The sequence below is a fragment of the Saccostrea echinata genome, unplaced genomic scaffold, assembly GCF_033153115.1.
Source record: "Saccostrea echinata isolate AGI-Se365-2 ecotype Australia unplaced genomic scaffold, CSIRO_AGI_Sech_v1 ptg000029l, whole genome shotgun sequence".
Classification (NCBI taxonomy): domain Eukaryota; kingdom Metazoa; phylum Mollusca; class Bivalvia; order Ostreida; family Ostreidae; genus Saccostrea; species Saccostrea echinata.
Genome location: NW_026889778.1, coordinates 7,907,712 through 7,924,945, shown reverse-complemented (window position 1 = coordinate 7,924,945; position 17,234 = coordinate 7,907,712). Strand labels below are relative to the sequence as shown.

General features: G+C 33.1%; 1 protein-coding gene and 2 long non-coding RNA genes across 3 annotated transcripts; 2 read left to right on the top strand and 1 right to left on the bottom strand.

Annotated features, from left to right (window-relative positions):
* The first annotated feature begins 254 nt into the window (after positions 1–254).
* On the top strand, positions 255–6,876 carry LOC133194439 (uncharacterized). The gene is made up of 3 exons (XR_009722085.1): positions 255–305; positions 6,172–6,245; positions 6,503–6,876. It is a non-coding gene; the product is annotated as an uncharacterized LOC133194439 (long non-coding RNA).
* Positions 6,034–6,714, bottom strand: LOC133194440 (uncharacterized). The gene is made up of 2 exons (XR_009722086.1): positions 6,533–6,714; positions 6,034–6,305 (listed from the first exon to the last, which is right to left on the bottom strand). It is a non-coding gene; the product is annotated as an uncharacterized LOC133194440 (long non-coding RNA).
* A 7,108-nt stretch (positions 6,877–13,984) lies between the features above and the next one.
* LOC133194213 (uncharacterized) lies at positions 13,985–16,879 on the top strand. The gene is made up of 7 exons (XM_061330217.1): positions 13,985–14,162; positions 14,709–14,894; positions 14,984–15,086; positions 15,712–15,927; positions 16,032–16,278; positions 16,372–16,449; positions 16,564–16,879. The coding sequence occupies exons 2-7, from the start codon at positions 14,784–14,786 to the stop codon at positions 16,877–16,879; spliced, it is 1,071 nt and encodes a 356-aa protein (XP_061186201.1). The 5' UTR covers positions 13,985–14,162; positions 14,709–14,783.
* The last annotated feature ends 355 nt before the right edge of the window (positions 16,880–17,234 follow it).

Here is a 17,234-nt window from a genome sequence, read left to right as displayed (position 1 = left end):
GGATTTAACATGGTAAACTCGTCCATTAGCGTCGAGATTACGGGGCGGGGAACCAGTTTTTGAAGGGAGTAGTTGTTCTTTCCAAAGTAAAATTCCGAAAAATCTTAGAAAATCAAAGGACGTAATTTAAAGTGTTTTTATTAATAATGTGAGTATTTATTTGAATTAAAATATATTTTAACACTCTATAACGAGTTTTGTCATAAACGCCGAGAAAATAGTCCACGGCCGAGTATAATGCAGTACAAGTTGTGGATACAGATGTTGAAATGGCCATGATGATGCAAGAATGTGTTTTTAAAAACGTAAGTTGTTTGTTTTATTTATTTTTTGCTGCAGTTGTTTTACTACCTAATGTATACACACGAAAGAAGTGTTTCCAAATTGTAAGAATATGCCAAAACGCGTGGTATATGTATATCTGGCATTTTAACAGTACCCCATATACTGATATACAGAAGTATGTGTTTAAAAAAACGTAAAAAGGTACATATGACACAATCAGCTGATTAAACAATTAGTAGAAAAGCATTAAAATAACACCAAGATTACATAAAGAAAATAACAGCTGGCAAAAACATTATTTTCAATAAATGAAAGTCTCTACTTTCTCTTTCAACATTTCATGCTTTTGACAGTGAATCACAATCTACATGATGTAAAATGCATTTTCTTTTTACATTTATTTGTAGTGTCAACACCCTGGGGAATCAATATAGAGTTTTCTATATCATGTATATACAACACATATTTTTGGCATTATTTTTTTTTTTTTTTTTTGAATTTTTATTGAAAAATGTGTATTTTTTTTTTTTTTTTTTTTACAAGTTCTAACATCTAAAATATACCTTTAGCCCAAAGTTTTGTCAATTTTACAGGACCGAGTTCTAAGGGTCATTTATGTACATATATTGATGTATAGACTACTATCTTGGTAGATGAATATACAGAGTGTTTCAGCAATCATGTCCTGACTTTCCAGTTTAAATAAAAACAGAAGCAAATGAGGAAAAAGGGAAAAAATAAAGAACAAGTCATGTCTATATTATTTCATCAGTATAAACGTTAAGATAAAACTGAATCATTTATTCTGAATACAGACATTTTTCAAAAAAAAAAAAAAAAAAAAAAATTGACATCAGAGGAAATTTTCCAATTAATGCCATGTGCCACATTCAGTGTTCCAAATTGCTGTGTTGTGTTTCTCAGGCAGCAGCTTCATTTTGTCTCCAAGTTCCCATACTGCTCAAATGTGGACTTAATTTGAAAAATCTGTTTCCTAGTACACTGTAGGGTGTCATCTGAGTATTTCTTTTTTCAAAACTCTATTCACTGGTATATGCAATTTTTTGTTTATAGTTTAGTGCAACAATATTCATATAGAGATCTTTTAACACCCATATGAAAGAATAGTTTTTCTATTGTAATAAAAAAATATATGGTAATTGTATCCATAGCATAATATATATTTTCTGCCAGGAAACCTACTATGAAAGAGAGTTATGTAAATATTTTTTTATTCAACAAAAATTTTCACTTCTAAATTCAGAACATTTTCAAATTTGATGAAATAGATGCCCTGTATTTACAGGTATGGCACATTCTCTTGATTCAGCTATGTAGCTTGATTTAGCGATGAGGGTAGCAGATCAGAAATCATGGCTATAAAGCAAAAATGATTTACATAATAAACCAGTCAGACTATTATAATTAAGGAATGAATTTAATAGCTACCCATTTTATACGGTATAAACTGGGTTTGGGCAGTTTACGCTTTATAAACCGCTAAGCAGTTTATAAAAAAGCGTAAACTGTCCCAACCCAGTTTATACCGTATAAATTGGGTAGCTATTAAATTCATTCCTTATAATTTAATTTTCATTCATTTGGTGTAAGAAAAAAAAAGATGATTGCCCTTAAAAAATGACTTCTGTTTGTACGAAATTTGAATGTAACATCAGGCGGATTGATATGTTTTTGACGCAAGTCATCTATACTACTATATTAAAATAATAGACTCGAATTTTTGGCCTTTAATACTGATAAATCGGAAGAGTACTGTCGTTTGTTTTATATATTTTAAACATCACTGGTACTTGAAGATTACCAATTTGTTTTTATTTTTTCTCAATTAAGCTTCGCTAATTAATAATCAACGAAAATTCCTCAAAAAATTCCGGAAATCATCAGGATTTTTTGGATTTTACAATCTTGCGCGTGCGTATTACATTCACGCTAAATCACGGTGTTCAAATCAGCGAAGACAAATGTAATTTGTACTAAGTAGATATATATTTGTTATTTTATAATTTTCTCTAATAAGAAATCATAAATATATATGAACAAAATATATAGCAAATTTCCAATGAAAATTTACACGTATTTGTATTAATGTTTCTGAGTTTATCCATGCAAATGTGATATTGTGCCACGTGGGTAATCATTCGCCATCTCGAAGACACATTTATTATATGTTATTTATGTCTCTGGTCATCTCAACGGAGGCAAAAAGCTCATGATCGTAGGAGCAATATTAATGTAGCTACCCGATTTTATTTTATCCTTCCTTTCTTTTATGCTTTTTTTGAGGGGAAAGGGGGGAGGGGTGTTACAACTCCAGCTAGAATCACATCTTAGTGAAGTAGGCATTCTTTTTTCCGCCAAAAATTACAATAACATTATTTTCATTTCTTAACTTTGAAATAAATCGAAATAATTAAATAACGTCAATATAACCGATATTTTCAATTTGAAATGTGTCTAAATGATTGCAACTTGAATTTGTTCGCCATGTTTACTATTAACTTCACTGCTGAGATTTATAACTTCACCTCCAAAAATTTCTTTAACTTTAAAAAAAAAAAGGGGGTGAAATATGTAAATTATCGTTATTGATCTTCGGTACGTTATATAGAAGGGACAGCCTGTTCTTCTAAATATGTAAAGGTTGTCGTGGTAACTACGCTTGATAGGTAGTCTGAAGTCAGCTCTTGCGGCCCGTACAGTTCATTCTTTCAATGCTGCTAAAATATCGATTGTTTGTAAAATTTAATCCATGCATAGTAAATCTCAAAACTATGAGGTGGGACAAAATTTAGATCGTAAAAATATTTATTCAATGATGGAATGAATTATATTTAATCGTAGCAAACAAACTTATGTTTTATTAAATCGCCACAAGAAAAAATACACCAGCGTGAAAACAAGTTGTCTTCTTCAGCAGCCATGACAGTTCTCATGTGATGTAATGACTTTTGATTGAAAACGTTTAATACTGCAGTAGATTAATTTTTGTTATCACTAAACAGATATATAAATGTTTATGAGGTATGTATTTTATTTTTGCTGCATTATTTACGTATGAAGTAAGAAAAATTCCCATATTCAGTTCAAGATCCGCTCCCAAATTCTCATTGGCTGTCCCAAAATAAAATCGGTAAAGGTCAGTAAACTTTAAAATTTGCGCTAAACTCAAACTTTACTAAATATTTTGGAAAAAATTATGCTCTGAATAATAACATTAGAAACATTTATTTTAAAATGTTCCTGATTACATGATATTGTATGATCCAAAAAGAGTTGTACCCCACCCCCAGGAAAAGGCTTCATTATTCCAGCAAGAAGTACCTTCAAATTCCTACTTTCCTACTTAGAATACCCTTGCTTGGCTTATCTAAGATAATGATAATTTATGCTTCCCATATATTTTATAGTTAGTATAAACAAGAGGCCCAGGGGCCACACCGCTCACCTGAGCAAATATCAATTACTCTAACCCAAACAGCTTTAACAAATCAGAAATATCTGAACAAATTTAGTTTTTGATATTAAGTTTTTGATATATATTCTAACTTTGAGATTTTTCTCCAAAGATTTTCATATGTAAAATTTACAAAAAATATTCTGTTCCCTCCTCTCCCATTATGGTTGTACCCTATCATGACCCGCTGTGATCGTCATCATCAAATTTGAATGTACATTATATGAATTTACATTTCAGAAAACCTCTCTGGTCAAGTAGTTTTGGAAAAGAAAATTCATAAAAAAATTTCCTATAAATACTCCCATGGATACCCCTCCCCCATGGTGGCCCCACCGTACCCCCAGGTGTCATGAAAGGTCATGATAAGATTTAAACGAATTTGAGAATGCTTCCACATAAGTTTCAACTTCCCTGGTCAAATGGTTCTTGAGAAGAAAATTTTTAAAGATTTACCAAAAAATTTCAATATTTCTTAATTATCTCCCCTTGGCAAAGGGCGTGGTCCCTCATTTTAACAATTTTGAATCCCTTTCACATAAGGAACTGCTTTGTGCCAAGTTTGGTTGAAATTGGCTTAGTGGTTTTGGAGAAGAAGTCGAAAATGTGAAAAGTTTACAGACAGACAGACAGCTAGACAGACTGACGACAGACAAAATGTGATCAGAAAAGCTCACTTGAGCTTTCAGCTCAGGTGAGCTAAAAAGTAAAACACATTACATTTGTTGAATCATAAAAGATGAAAAAAACTTTCAAATTGGTTACTGTTTATTTCGAATTTTCAATAACTATAACAGGTTTAAACACAACTGAAGCAAACATATTGTTTCCAAAAATCGAATCAAAATTATTCAAAAACCGAGGTTTTTGTTTTAATCGAATCGATTCAAAATATTACTAATTCAAGGATATTACATTAATTTTTATCAAAACAGACAGTCTTGAGAGCATTTTCTTATATCATATATAATGTACATTTGATATTCTTAATTTTTATTATGATCTCTTGAACAACCAGTATGTTTTTTTGTTTTTTTTTTGGGGGGGGGGGGGGGTTATTTGCAAGATAATCTGTTCTGCTTCACATCTGCTAAATTGTGTAGAAATACCAGTATAGCACATTTGTCCATTTTCATTTCTGCTTTTACAGATTATATACATGTCTATTACCTGAGTATATATAAAGTATATGTATTAGCAGTGCTTAATTTAACTCTTTTATTGTTGAGGTCATATTTTGAACAAGTTGAGACCTGCAGTGTTAAAATTGTTACAAAAATTTTTACACCTTTAGTTTAATAACTAATTGTGTAAAAATACCAGCTAAACACATTTCTTCATTTTCATTTTCATTACTTTGCTTGATATGTATCAGCAGTGCTCAGCACTTTGTTGTTGTCATATTTTCAATAAATATCAATAATTTCTTTTATTAAATTTGTTTGGAAAGGTGAAATTTATGTAAGCTCCGGCGTGATTCGAACTCATCACTTGATTTATAGCTAACTTTGGGTCAAACCCATTCTGCGCTACGCCGTTTTTGCAAAAAAAAAAAAAAAAAAAAAAAAAAAAAAAAAAAGAAAGAAAGAATAATATTCACATTCATTGTTTATTTCAAAAGTACCTTACAATATATGAATGTGTCGATGTATCTATTTTGTAAATGTCCGATATGCACATGGATGCATTCATAACAATGTCAACCCGTGCACGCACGGGTCAAAGTCTAGTTGTGATGTAGGCAACCCATTTTATACGATATAAAGTAAATTTTTTATCCAATCAAATACAGCGTTACAACCAAAATTAAATTATTGTCTAATATCTTCAAATTATCCTGTCTTTTAAATATTGAACAATCAAAATGAAACTTTTAAGCTTAGCACACTTCATGTCCACATTTTACAATCTTTTTCTAATCTCTCGTGTATTTTTTTTTTTTTTTTTGTCCCTCAGCAAACTCAGTGCTTTCATTTTTCTCTTTCAATCATGAGATTTTGACTATAAAATTTACAAGTCATTTTTCTTTGTTCAAAGTTAAAAAAAAAAAAAAATAATTTCAAGAAACATAATACTATGTAACTTACACAATACATGTACACACAAAAAAAGTAATATATCCTGGTACAAAAACCTTATATATTTTTGTATATCATGATACATAACATTTTAAGCTGTGTCATTTTTTTTTTTAGTTTTATCTTCCTATTGCAGTCCTAACTATTTAAAAGACAAGTCATTGATCAAAGAAATGTAATAATAACCAAAGCAAAAATATTTGATGATGCCTTTATTAATTACTAAATAACATTTTTGAAGGTATAATTAATTGGAGTGCAAAGTTATGATGACCAGACAGTGTGACTTTAAGACATGCATGCATGTAGAAGACTATCTACTCAATTTTTCAGAATAATGTGATTGAAATTCATTTGATGGTGGACTAAACATTCAGGTTTCAGGACATTCTTCTAGACTACAGCTAGTAAGTATTTATATAAATGAAAAAGGTTTTACTCTTCCCATGTATTCTTCAGGTTGGAACCTGAAATTGAAAAATTGACTATACATGCATTTTTAATGTGTATCAATTCATGTTAACATGTAATGCAAGTTCAAGTATAATCATTTGAATTTTCATTATTCCTTTAAATTTCACTTTGCACAGACTTGAAAGTATTTTCATGCACCAGAATCTTTATGATGGATTAAAATGTGTTTCATCATCATCTTTTTTTTCAGGCTCAAAGTATTGGCTGAACAAAAGATTACCTGGTAGTCTGCCAATGGGTTGATCATTGGATGAGCCAGACACCAACCATTTACTACAGAAGTTTTAGTGGAGACAAACATAAACACTCTTTCTCAATCTTCATTCATGACTTGTTTCTCACTATGGATTCTGAGTCATGACTTCTTTTTTCAAAAGCATGGACACCAGCAGCAATGGGCACTCAATTTTCATAATCATTTATTCTTCTAAATTTGATCTGATATCTTTAAATAAAGGAAAGACAATTCATTAATCGTTTGCAATATTTCCTGTAATCTCACTAAATGTGTTTAAAGTTTGAAGCAATTCTATTTGATAATTTTAAAAAAAACATATACCTGTATCTAGCTGTTAAACAAACAGTAATAAAATTTTGAAAACAGTTATCTGAGTATGATTAATTACTTTGCCCATTTCAGACAGGTAGCTTACAAAAACTGATTGACATCTACTGTGGAATCATCATTGTTTGTGGGAGACCAACATTCTTGGATTTTATCACATGGATCAGCTATACCCATAAATTTATATTTCCACAAATGCTTATTTTAACATTTTAATCAATCCATTAATTCCTTTGATTGTATTTTGGTTAACCTTATTTATGTCCTGTCCACAAAACAGCAAAACTATATGCCTGCCCACAAACACTGACCTCCACAAATTAAAATGATTCCATAGTATTATGCAGTTTAGAAAAAATGTATATCAGGAAGCCATATGTACCAGGGAATGGAATAATGAATAAACATACTTTGAAAATTTACAAATACATGAGGAAAAACATTTTGCTTGACTGGGAATCAAACCCAGGACCTCTGCATTGCAAATACTTTTATACTAATGAGGTATTCTAACAACTAAGCTGCCCAGACTGCTCATGTATCTACAGTCCATATAGCAAAAATTACTTAGGATGTATCTGCAGCTACTTATGGCTGAATTTATTTTATGTACTTGTTTGTTTGTGCTTGTCTATATTCAATATGGTGTTTTTAAAAATTTTAGGTGATTTTTTTCTTGAATTGCCTGCATTTCTTGAGAGACTTCTTGAATTATAGGGTAAAAATGACCATTTTCAAAGTATGTTGTGTCTTCACCGGGTAGCTATTTTGGTATCCTGGCCCCAGGATCATGAAACATCTTAAGCTTAAGTCAAAATCTTTATTTTGTACTAAAATGTTGTAGAAGTCAAGCAGGCCAAAATAAAACTATTTTACAATATTGTTTTACAAAAGTGTTGTTATTTGCGAAATTAGAGATTAACTCAATAAATGATAAACATTTTACTGGCAATTGAAAATATGACTTAAGTCAAAGTCTGTTTCATGATCCTGCAACCTTGCAATTAAATTCTTGTTTCAAAAATTTTATCTATTGTTTTTATGAATAAATATTTGTTTTATTATATGAGAATCAAACTAGCAAACTAGACATGTATAGAAAGTGTCAATATATATACATGTATAATCTTTTCTTTTTTTTATGTAAAACTATTGAACTTTCTACCAAAATAAAAAAAATAAGGTGATAAAAAAAGAAAAGGTAAAATTAAAATAAAAAGTAGTATAATCTTTTACACTTGTGTTATGTAGTTTTTGTGTGTAGGATTGAGTATTTAATTTTTGGCATTCTGTTATATTTATGGAAACACTAAAAATATATCCAAGGGCATGGATTTACCTAATGCCGATATTACAGGAAGTTTTCGAAGGGCAAGGTCAAATTCCATTGGTGACGTAGTTTGATGCAGACAACAATAGTTGTTTTGCACCGAGATTCAAAATATAACATTGATTGTGGATTTATGTGTTTAAAGTGTTGAAAGTCTAACAAAAACAGGATATACTTTGCAGTTACGGACATCAATTGTTCACATAGAAGTGATACGATGCCTCTTTTGACCGTGTTTATAACAAACTATAGGAAATTGGATTTATGTGGAAGGCTAAGGAGTAAGGTAAAGCAGCAATTAATTTTGATAATCTTAATAATATGACTACGTTTATTAGAAGTTAGATCTCTACGTTTTGGCAATAAAAGCAGTCATGTCACTTGAGCTAAATTTGCAGTTGCCTCGATTGTTTTTAACATGATAATTACAATCTTAGGCTATATGAATTGAGTCATACCTCTTTTCTTTATGCAGTGTATAGGCTAGCTGTTTTTAAAAATCTCTGATCCCTTCTGTCTGGCCCTGGGTATGAAAGTTTTGTCGAAGACGTAATTTCTCCTATATATAGGCCTAAATATATACTTGGCAAGTTTCGGGCTTTATAGCTTTTTAGACGTTGATAAGCTCAGAGCATTCCCGAACTTGCGTGACGTCATTACCTCACTGACGGCAATGTACGGAAAATTACGAATAATGATGGATCCCCTTCCGAAGTGGCTGCCATTTTGACAATGTTAAATCCCCGTAGACTTTGAATTTGCCGCCGTGTCAATACACTGGTTGACCTCGAGGGTTCGTATAAATGCAGGAAGTTTGGAAAAAAATCAATCTACCGATCGAACCTAGGTTGAAAGCCAAGGTATTTGTATATTTTTAGATATCTTGCAAAAAGTAGTGACGTTCCGGTCGTGGGACAGACTATAACTAGACAGTGATTCCTTATATTTACATTTCATTGTGAAATAAAATTGTTAATTTAGATTTTAAAGATTTAAATTACACGAGGCCTCACATGTCAATTTCAATAGCCCCGCCCACTGACGTCAAACACAAAGACAGGCGCACGAGAATTACATGCATATTAGGCCTCCTTGGAGTCAGACACTAAGACAGCCGCACGAGAATTACATGCATATTAGGCCTTCTTAACTCCTGACCTTTCGCTTGGCGAAATTTGCATTCCGTTAGAATGATCAAGAAATCAACTCTCCTAACTTTCAAAGAGTTATCACAGAGAAAGCAAATAGAAATGGAAATATTTTAAAGCTATCGCGCAAGAATATAAAGCGTTATGCGTATTATCGTCGAGGGTCCTAAATCGGTGGGGTTCCTAAATCGGTGGTATTTCCCGTTGGGCACGCGCGTTTTCTTATAGTGCGAGATCTGACGTCATCGATTTTTGCGTAGTGTTTGTAAACACGGAAGCTTATGACTCAGTGAAAAAAAACTCGAAATGTCAGAGAAAAGTGTAAGTAAATAGCTGTTATTGTCATATCTACATAAAATACCATATTTTCTTAATGCTAAAAATATCCAAATGTAATTGCCTTCTAAATATAGACTTTTAAGAAATATTTTATGAAAATACGAACTCCAGACGCAGCTTACCGTCTGCGCTTTCAAGTCACGTGACTGTCATGTGGTTATTATAATTAAGTAGAAATACAGGGTACGTCCAAAAGTCAGTGTCTGTTATATGTTTTTGAGTGTTTTGACAAAGATATGGTTTATATTATGTTGTTGGTAAATAGTTAGTAATTAAACAATTACATAGAAATTAGTTCTGAAATCTAAAGAAAACTATTAAAAGTATATAGTATCATATAGATAAAATAAAATAAATAAATAAATACTAGTAAATAAATAAATAATAAATAATAAAAAAAAATTTAACAGTGAATAAATAATTTTTTTATAGGTTGCATCAGATAAAATAACAAGAAAGTACAGACCATACTCCCCTACATCCATGACAAATGCTTATCATGCTATTAAGGAGCATCGGATGTCTGTATGGAAAGCAGCTAGGGTTTACTGTGTTCCGGAAACCACACTTCGACAAAGAGCATTGGGGAGAGTTGACCCTGAGAAACTAACGTCTGGAGTTTCTCCTGTTCTTTCACTAGAGGAAGAAGCTGCATTTGTTGACCATTTAAAGGTTATGGCTAGTTGTGGCTATGGCTACACTAGATCAGAAGTAGTAAACATGGCCTCAGAATATGCCTGCAGTTTGCAGAAACGTGACAGAAATCATCCATTTTCAATGAAGTGGTTCAAAGGCTTTATGATGCGGTGGCCAGAACTGAATGTTTCAAAGCCTCGCGCGTTGTCAGCTGCCAGGGCAAAGTCAACCTCTGAAGAAGTAGTGTCAAATTACTATCGAGAATTAGACACCATTCTTAAGAAGTACGACCTAGTCGATAAACCTCAGTGCATATACATCATTGATGAAAAGGGGTTACAAACAGAACACAGACCACCCTGCATTGTGGGTTCTAAGATGTCAACAACACCTGCTATAACATCTGCCAGATCTTCTACAGTAACTGTCATAGGTTGTGGCAATGCTTTAGGTACACAGATGCCTCCGTATTTCGTTTTCCAAGGGGCTCGAATGAGACAGGAATTGATGGTAGGTGCATCGGAGGGTGCTCAAGGCACAGTAACAGACAGTGGTTGGTCGAACTCTGAAGTCTTTCAGACTTATTTATCTGAACATTTTCTTAAATATGTCCAAAGACCGAATGAAAACCAACCTATCCTAATTCTTTACGACGGACACAAATCACACATTAACCTCACGCTTGTTGACTGGGCAAAGCAACATAATATTGTTTTATTTGTTCTGCCTGCCCATACAAGCCATGTTCTTCAACCTCTAGACCTTGGATGTTTTGGCCCATTTCAAAAAATCTATAATGCCGAGTGCCATAAATTTTTACGTGAAAATCCATCTTCAAAAATTACAAGATATAATATTTGCTCATTAGCTTGTAAAGCGTATGCACATGCTCTTTCACAAGGAAATTTGCAGTCCTCATTTCGACGCGCTGGAATTTTCCCATTCGATAAAAATGCAGTGGACCCTTCCATTTTTGCTCCTTCTGTAGTTTTTTCCGCAGCAGAACAATGTTCAGACCAAGATGCAAGTTCTTCAACTCAAGCAATTCCAAGCACCCCTGATCCCAAATCCTTCTTTAAACTACATACAAACCCAATTTTCAACAAAACAAAATCTGTTCTAACTGAAAAAAGAAACATTAGCAAAGTTGTAAGTGGTAAACCAATTACAGAGGACAGTGTTTTGCAAGAAATAAAAAATTATTCTACAACAAAACAAACATCAAAAAGAAAAGAAAAAACGACTTCTACATGTAAGGATTTATGCAGAAAGAAAAGAAAACAGGGTGTGTCTGAACAGCCTGAATCCTCTGATGCCGATGACACAGAAGATGAAAAAGAGAAGTGCTGTGTTTGTAAACACTTTTGGCCAGAGGAGATAAAGGACTGCGACTTAGTTGTTTTTGTGAAGTGGGCTCAGTGTAGCTTTGAAAAATGCGACCACTGGACCCACTTGCAGTTTTGCTGCGCAACTAAAGTAATTAGACGGGGTGACGAATTTATCTGTCCCTGCCATAATAATAAATAAAACTTTATAAAATTGTAATTTATCCCTTTGTTCATTTATACAAATTAATATTCGTTATACATAAATTTATGCCTTTGGTTGGTGTTATTAGGGTAAAAACTTTTGACAAGTACCATACCACCGATTTAGGTACCTCAACATTTCTGCTTACGTAAACGGCAAGGAATAAAGAAATCGCGAGAAAAAAATAATTCAGTTTTTTTATTAGATAATATGGATATAATTTGATCAAATAAAGAGTCCTTCAGAGGTAGGTCACATTTATTTTATTTTAATCGATCTCGTTAAGATTATTTTATCACGTAGTTTGCTAATACCACCGAAATAGGTTCCTCGAGGATACATGCGATACGGTGTCGGCACTATTTCTCTTCTCTACTAATATCTCAATTCCGTATATAAGACGTTTGGTCATCGTCACGGGCTGATGCACACTGACCTAAAAGGCCTAGTGTATACATTGATAGGTATGTCAAACCTGTACTGTCTATGGGGATTTCTATTTCATTCAAGTAATACAAAATGTAACACTAATCGTAAATCAGAAATGAATAAAAATAATAATTAGTAAAAAAAATAAATAAAATCAGGATTGAGTAAATAATGTTTTGACACACACTAATAACTTACACGTTATTACAATCGAACTGCAGTGAGAGACACACATCGAACACTACGAAAGTGGACAATTTGTGGAGACAGTACAAGTTTGATGGATCCAACGGTAAGTAGAAATAAGCATAAAAACGATTAGAATAAAGTATCCAAATCTTTTACGAAATACATCCAGAGCACATTCACGCCCTTCCGACATGTTGACAAGTCACTTGACAATCCAGTTTTGCTAAGAATAGATAACATAATTATTTCCATTTTCGTGCGCATGCCTCTCAAAAGGATCGGTTATTATTTTTTTTATTCAATGAATATATTCAATAATTCAAATACATCCCCCTGCTAATTATTTAAAGGTTTTGCAAGAAGTATTTAAAACAAAGAGAAAATGGTCTGTCTGTCTTTTATGTTCTACACATTTTAACTAGTCTGTATGATATTCTGCAGAACTCCGGGGGGGGGGGGGCAGATTTATATATATTACATGAATGTGAGGGTGCATGTTTTCAGATGAATTCTTGCCTTTCTTTCATTCTTCAATGGGGTTAATAGGCAAAATGTAAGCCGGTATATTTGAGGAAATTTCACTTATATATATATAAAAGCGTACAATTTAAACGTACAAAAATCAGATGTCGAAATAAAGCATAAGCTTGGACACCTGAATTTGTGTAGAATTTCAATCACTTTTATTTATAAAGGTTTCTGTGAACATGATGGAATCTGAGGAAGAGACTTCAGATACAGAGGTGATAATTTTTATTTTTTTATTTTTTTTATGGTCTGCCCTCTGAAAAAGGATCTCTGTCAGAGTTTCAATTTCATTTTAAAAAAAAAGAAGGCCACCAACCCTGAACCACTTTGAAAAGATGTAAAATGATATAACTTTGTAGTCATTGTGTGTAGAAAAAAAACAAAAGAAACAAACAAACAAAAATCATCCTGCATCTGATTGATTACAGTGTATGAATTCATCTATTTTATAATCATTTCTTCGCCCTTTTCATGTACTATGATTTTTTTAAAAAATCAATTTCTACAAAAAAAGTAGCTTCTGTACTATCATTATTATATGAAGCGGGAAAATGGATTAAATACTTTTTGGAACAATCCATGCACTTTATGCCTTATAAAGAATTTGTGTGAAATAAAAATATTCATATGTATGCATGTAGTCATTTTTTAAGGAAATAAAGGTTCAATATCTCTCAAATTATATTCTTTCATCGTTAATAACTCTATTATTCTCAATAAAAATATGCATGTATACGTAGGAATGTGAAAGTAGAGTGGAAAAATTACTACGAGAAATATTTGGTGACGATGATGCAAACGAGACCATGGATCCAGAAGATGTAGATACAGAGGGAGAAAACGACGCAGATGAAGCTATATGGCACGAGTATGAGCCCCCCCCTCTCTCTCTCTCTGCGCCACATAATCAAAAGCGCTTATAAAACCTTTATCTATATTTATATACGCTACATTACTCATTTATGTTTGAAGGAGAAACGAGCAAGACGAGGAAATCCATCTTGTAAAGGACAGGAGGTTTATCGTCGGCGAAAGGGAAATTCTCTACCTTATAGAAAGATCAACGTGTTCAGAGTGTGGAGAGCGCATTGATAATTCTACCATACAAGAAGGGGAGAAGATTGCTGCTGGTATAAAATACCAGTACCTCTGCGTTGTATGTATACAAAAAAGAAAAAAACAAATCCAGGTTTCCAATCATCTTTGTGTGATATTTCCATTGATCAAAACATTTATATACGAGAGGTGTCTGACATCAATTAGAAACGAAATAGTTCACTGACTAACCTTATTCTGTAAAAAAAGAAAAAAAAATGAAAATAAAATGCAATAGAATGAATTTTTTAAAAAGTAAATTGATTATTAGACATAACTACGTTTTGCATTGACCAATTTGAGATCCGTACATATTATAAAAGAATTTAAAATGTATAAGATGATTATAAAAAAAAATACATGTACACTTTAAAAAAACAATCCTGGTCTATTTTACAAAGGATAAACAAAAGTAGAACAGTAGGGTTCATAAAAATAGCATTAGGTGGAGGAAAGTAAATTGAAGAATTTCTTTTATTCTTCTTTTATTGCACGAATATACAAGACAGGAAAAGGGGTGGGGTATAAACTTACACTTATCTGATCATCTCAATGATTTTGTAATAATTTTGGATGAAAGTTGATTTTATACATTTTTGAAAAATAGAATTCCCACAAGAACAAATGGATTTCGACCCCTTTTTATGGTGGGAAGAGTCTGGTGGCGCTGCTAATACAATTGATGGTACTGTTATCTGGCGCGTCTTGGAGTAAGTTTGCCACCGGAGCGAAGTTTATAAACTTAGTAACAGGGTGTTCCCGTGCATTTTACCATCATCAACTTCTGTATAAGGTAATTTTTTTTTTAAATTTTCAATCAATAATATTTGCAATTAAAAAGGAAATTCAAAGTAGACAAACTAGATATTACTCTCTTTGCAGGAGGCAATAAACAGTTTTTTTGAAAAACATCTGACTAATATGCATAAAAAATTAGCAAGCAAGCCATTGAGCCTAGCAGTTGACGTCCGATATGACTCACCAGGTACAGGAGATATTTACTCTAATAGCTAAATGAATGTCAGGTTTTAGATATACTGAATAAACAGTAATCTGTTATTTAAAAAAATAGTGATTTTTTTTATACAAGTATGTTACAGCTTTTTCAAATAGAAAGGGGGGGGGGGTATTTGAGAAAAAACTGAAAAATTTTGACAATAGAGAAATGAAAGAAAAATGAAGGGAACAGTCCCCACCCACCTACTGGTACTACTAGGATCATGCGCGGATCCAGGAATTTTTTCCAGGGGGGGGGGGGGGGATTCCACCCCAGTCAAAAAAAATCCAACCCAGAAATTTGTTGACAAGCAAAAAAAAAAAAAAAATGTAAACTCGCCGCCCAAACGTGAAAAACCTATATTTCTTGAGGGGGGGGGGGGTGTTAGTGGTTGACTTCTTACATTTGACTTTTCGTACCAACTTGACACAGGTCCGCGTTTTCGAGGGGGGTCTGCGTTTTCTAAGGGGGGTCCAAGGTCACTTTTTACTTGGTTTAGTATATAAATTTAATAACTCTGCAAATTCCAGGGGGTCCGGACCCCCCCCCTCTAGATCCGCGCATGAGGATATGTCTGTCATGACAGCAGTAAAAGCCGTGAATTGTCTTGCAGGATTTTCCGCTAACAAAGCAACTTCAGTGTTTATGGACTGCGAAAGTCGGTTGATTGTGCACTTAGATGTTGCAGACTCCAGGGAAGTACAGAGATACAGTCCAAAAATGGAAAAGTTGTTGGTTGAGAGGGGACTGGAGAAGGTTATATACCATTATCCATTGGTGATTTGGGAAATCGTTTCTGATGCCAGCAGAACGATCATTGCTTTGCTAAGTAATAATTTATAATACTTTACTGGAATTATCTGGTATATATTATCTATTCATAATCAGATAAAAGTATATACACGTTCCAATAAAATTTGATTGTCATTTTAGAATCGGATAGGTTTAAACACATTCGCCACAGTTTGGATATTTGGCATAAAGCTAAGAAGCTTGCATATATGTTGGGGGATGCTGCAAAGAAAGCTGCCCATCGCAGTCTATTACCATGGATCCGACCCACTGTAAACCACTTCTGGTATTGCTGTAGTTCGTGCGGTGGGGATGCCCAAAAACTGGTTAAAAAATGGTTTAAAATACTGCACCATGTTACAAACGAGCATGAATGGTCTGGTGGCAGGTAACCATGCATTATGAAAACATATCCAATGAAACTATTTTGAACTGTTTTAAAAAAAATTGCGATTTTATCTATTTAATTGTAAACTTATAGATGTAATCATGCTAAAGACACAAATACAAGTATGGAAAAGTGGCTTTCTAAGAATTCATCTACTTACACAGAATTTCGGTACGTATTTATTATTTATTGAAGTTAGTGAACAGACTCTTTTTACTATCTATACAAACAATTACAGTACAGATCATTAGAAATCATGAATTTTTTTTTTATTTCTATATATAGAAAAATCGTCGTAAATAAGGAGTTTACTGGAAACTTCAATTATTACACTACCTGTAGACAAACGTGGGCAATTGAAAATTTCTATTCCCACACTCTCCTGCACTACTGTCCAAAGCAAGTGTCATTTGGATTTGACTCCTACGTCATCAGGAACCAACTTGCTGTCATCGACTATAATCACCATCTGGACAGAGAGATTCAGCAAGCAAAGGATGGAACCAGTGTCCCTGTCGTACAATTTTCTCGTAAAACGAAGCAGTGGGTTGCTTATGATAGACGAGTAGCTAAATGTTATACTTATATTCCTGGTACGTAAATAAGATATTTTTTTCATATGTTATGTTAAAAACTAGGGGGTGGGGGGGGTGGGGGGGGTAATGAAATTAATAAAGTATGCATTGCCTTATAAACATGCCGTATTCCAGCATTTGATTAAGAGAAGGGACACCATCTCCTCCTCTTGAATTCCTTCTGCTATTGTTGGCTTAAGGGTGAAACCTGGATTGTTGTGGATTTCCTTCTGCTTCCCTGAATTGGCAGTTAGCATTTCTGCAGTTTGTGCAGCCCCTTCTCCTGCATACACAACTTTTGCACTGCCCTCTATTTTGGCATGCACAACAATTTATCTATGAAAGCAGATAAAATACATTATCAATAAGCCTGGAAGAGAG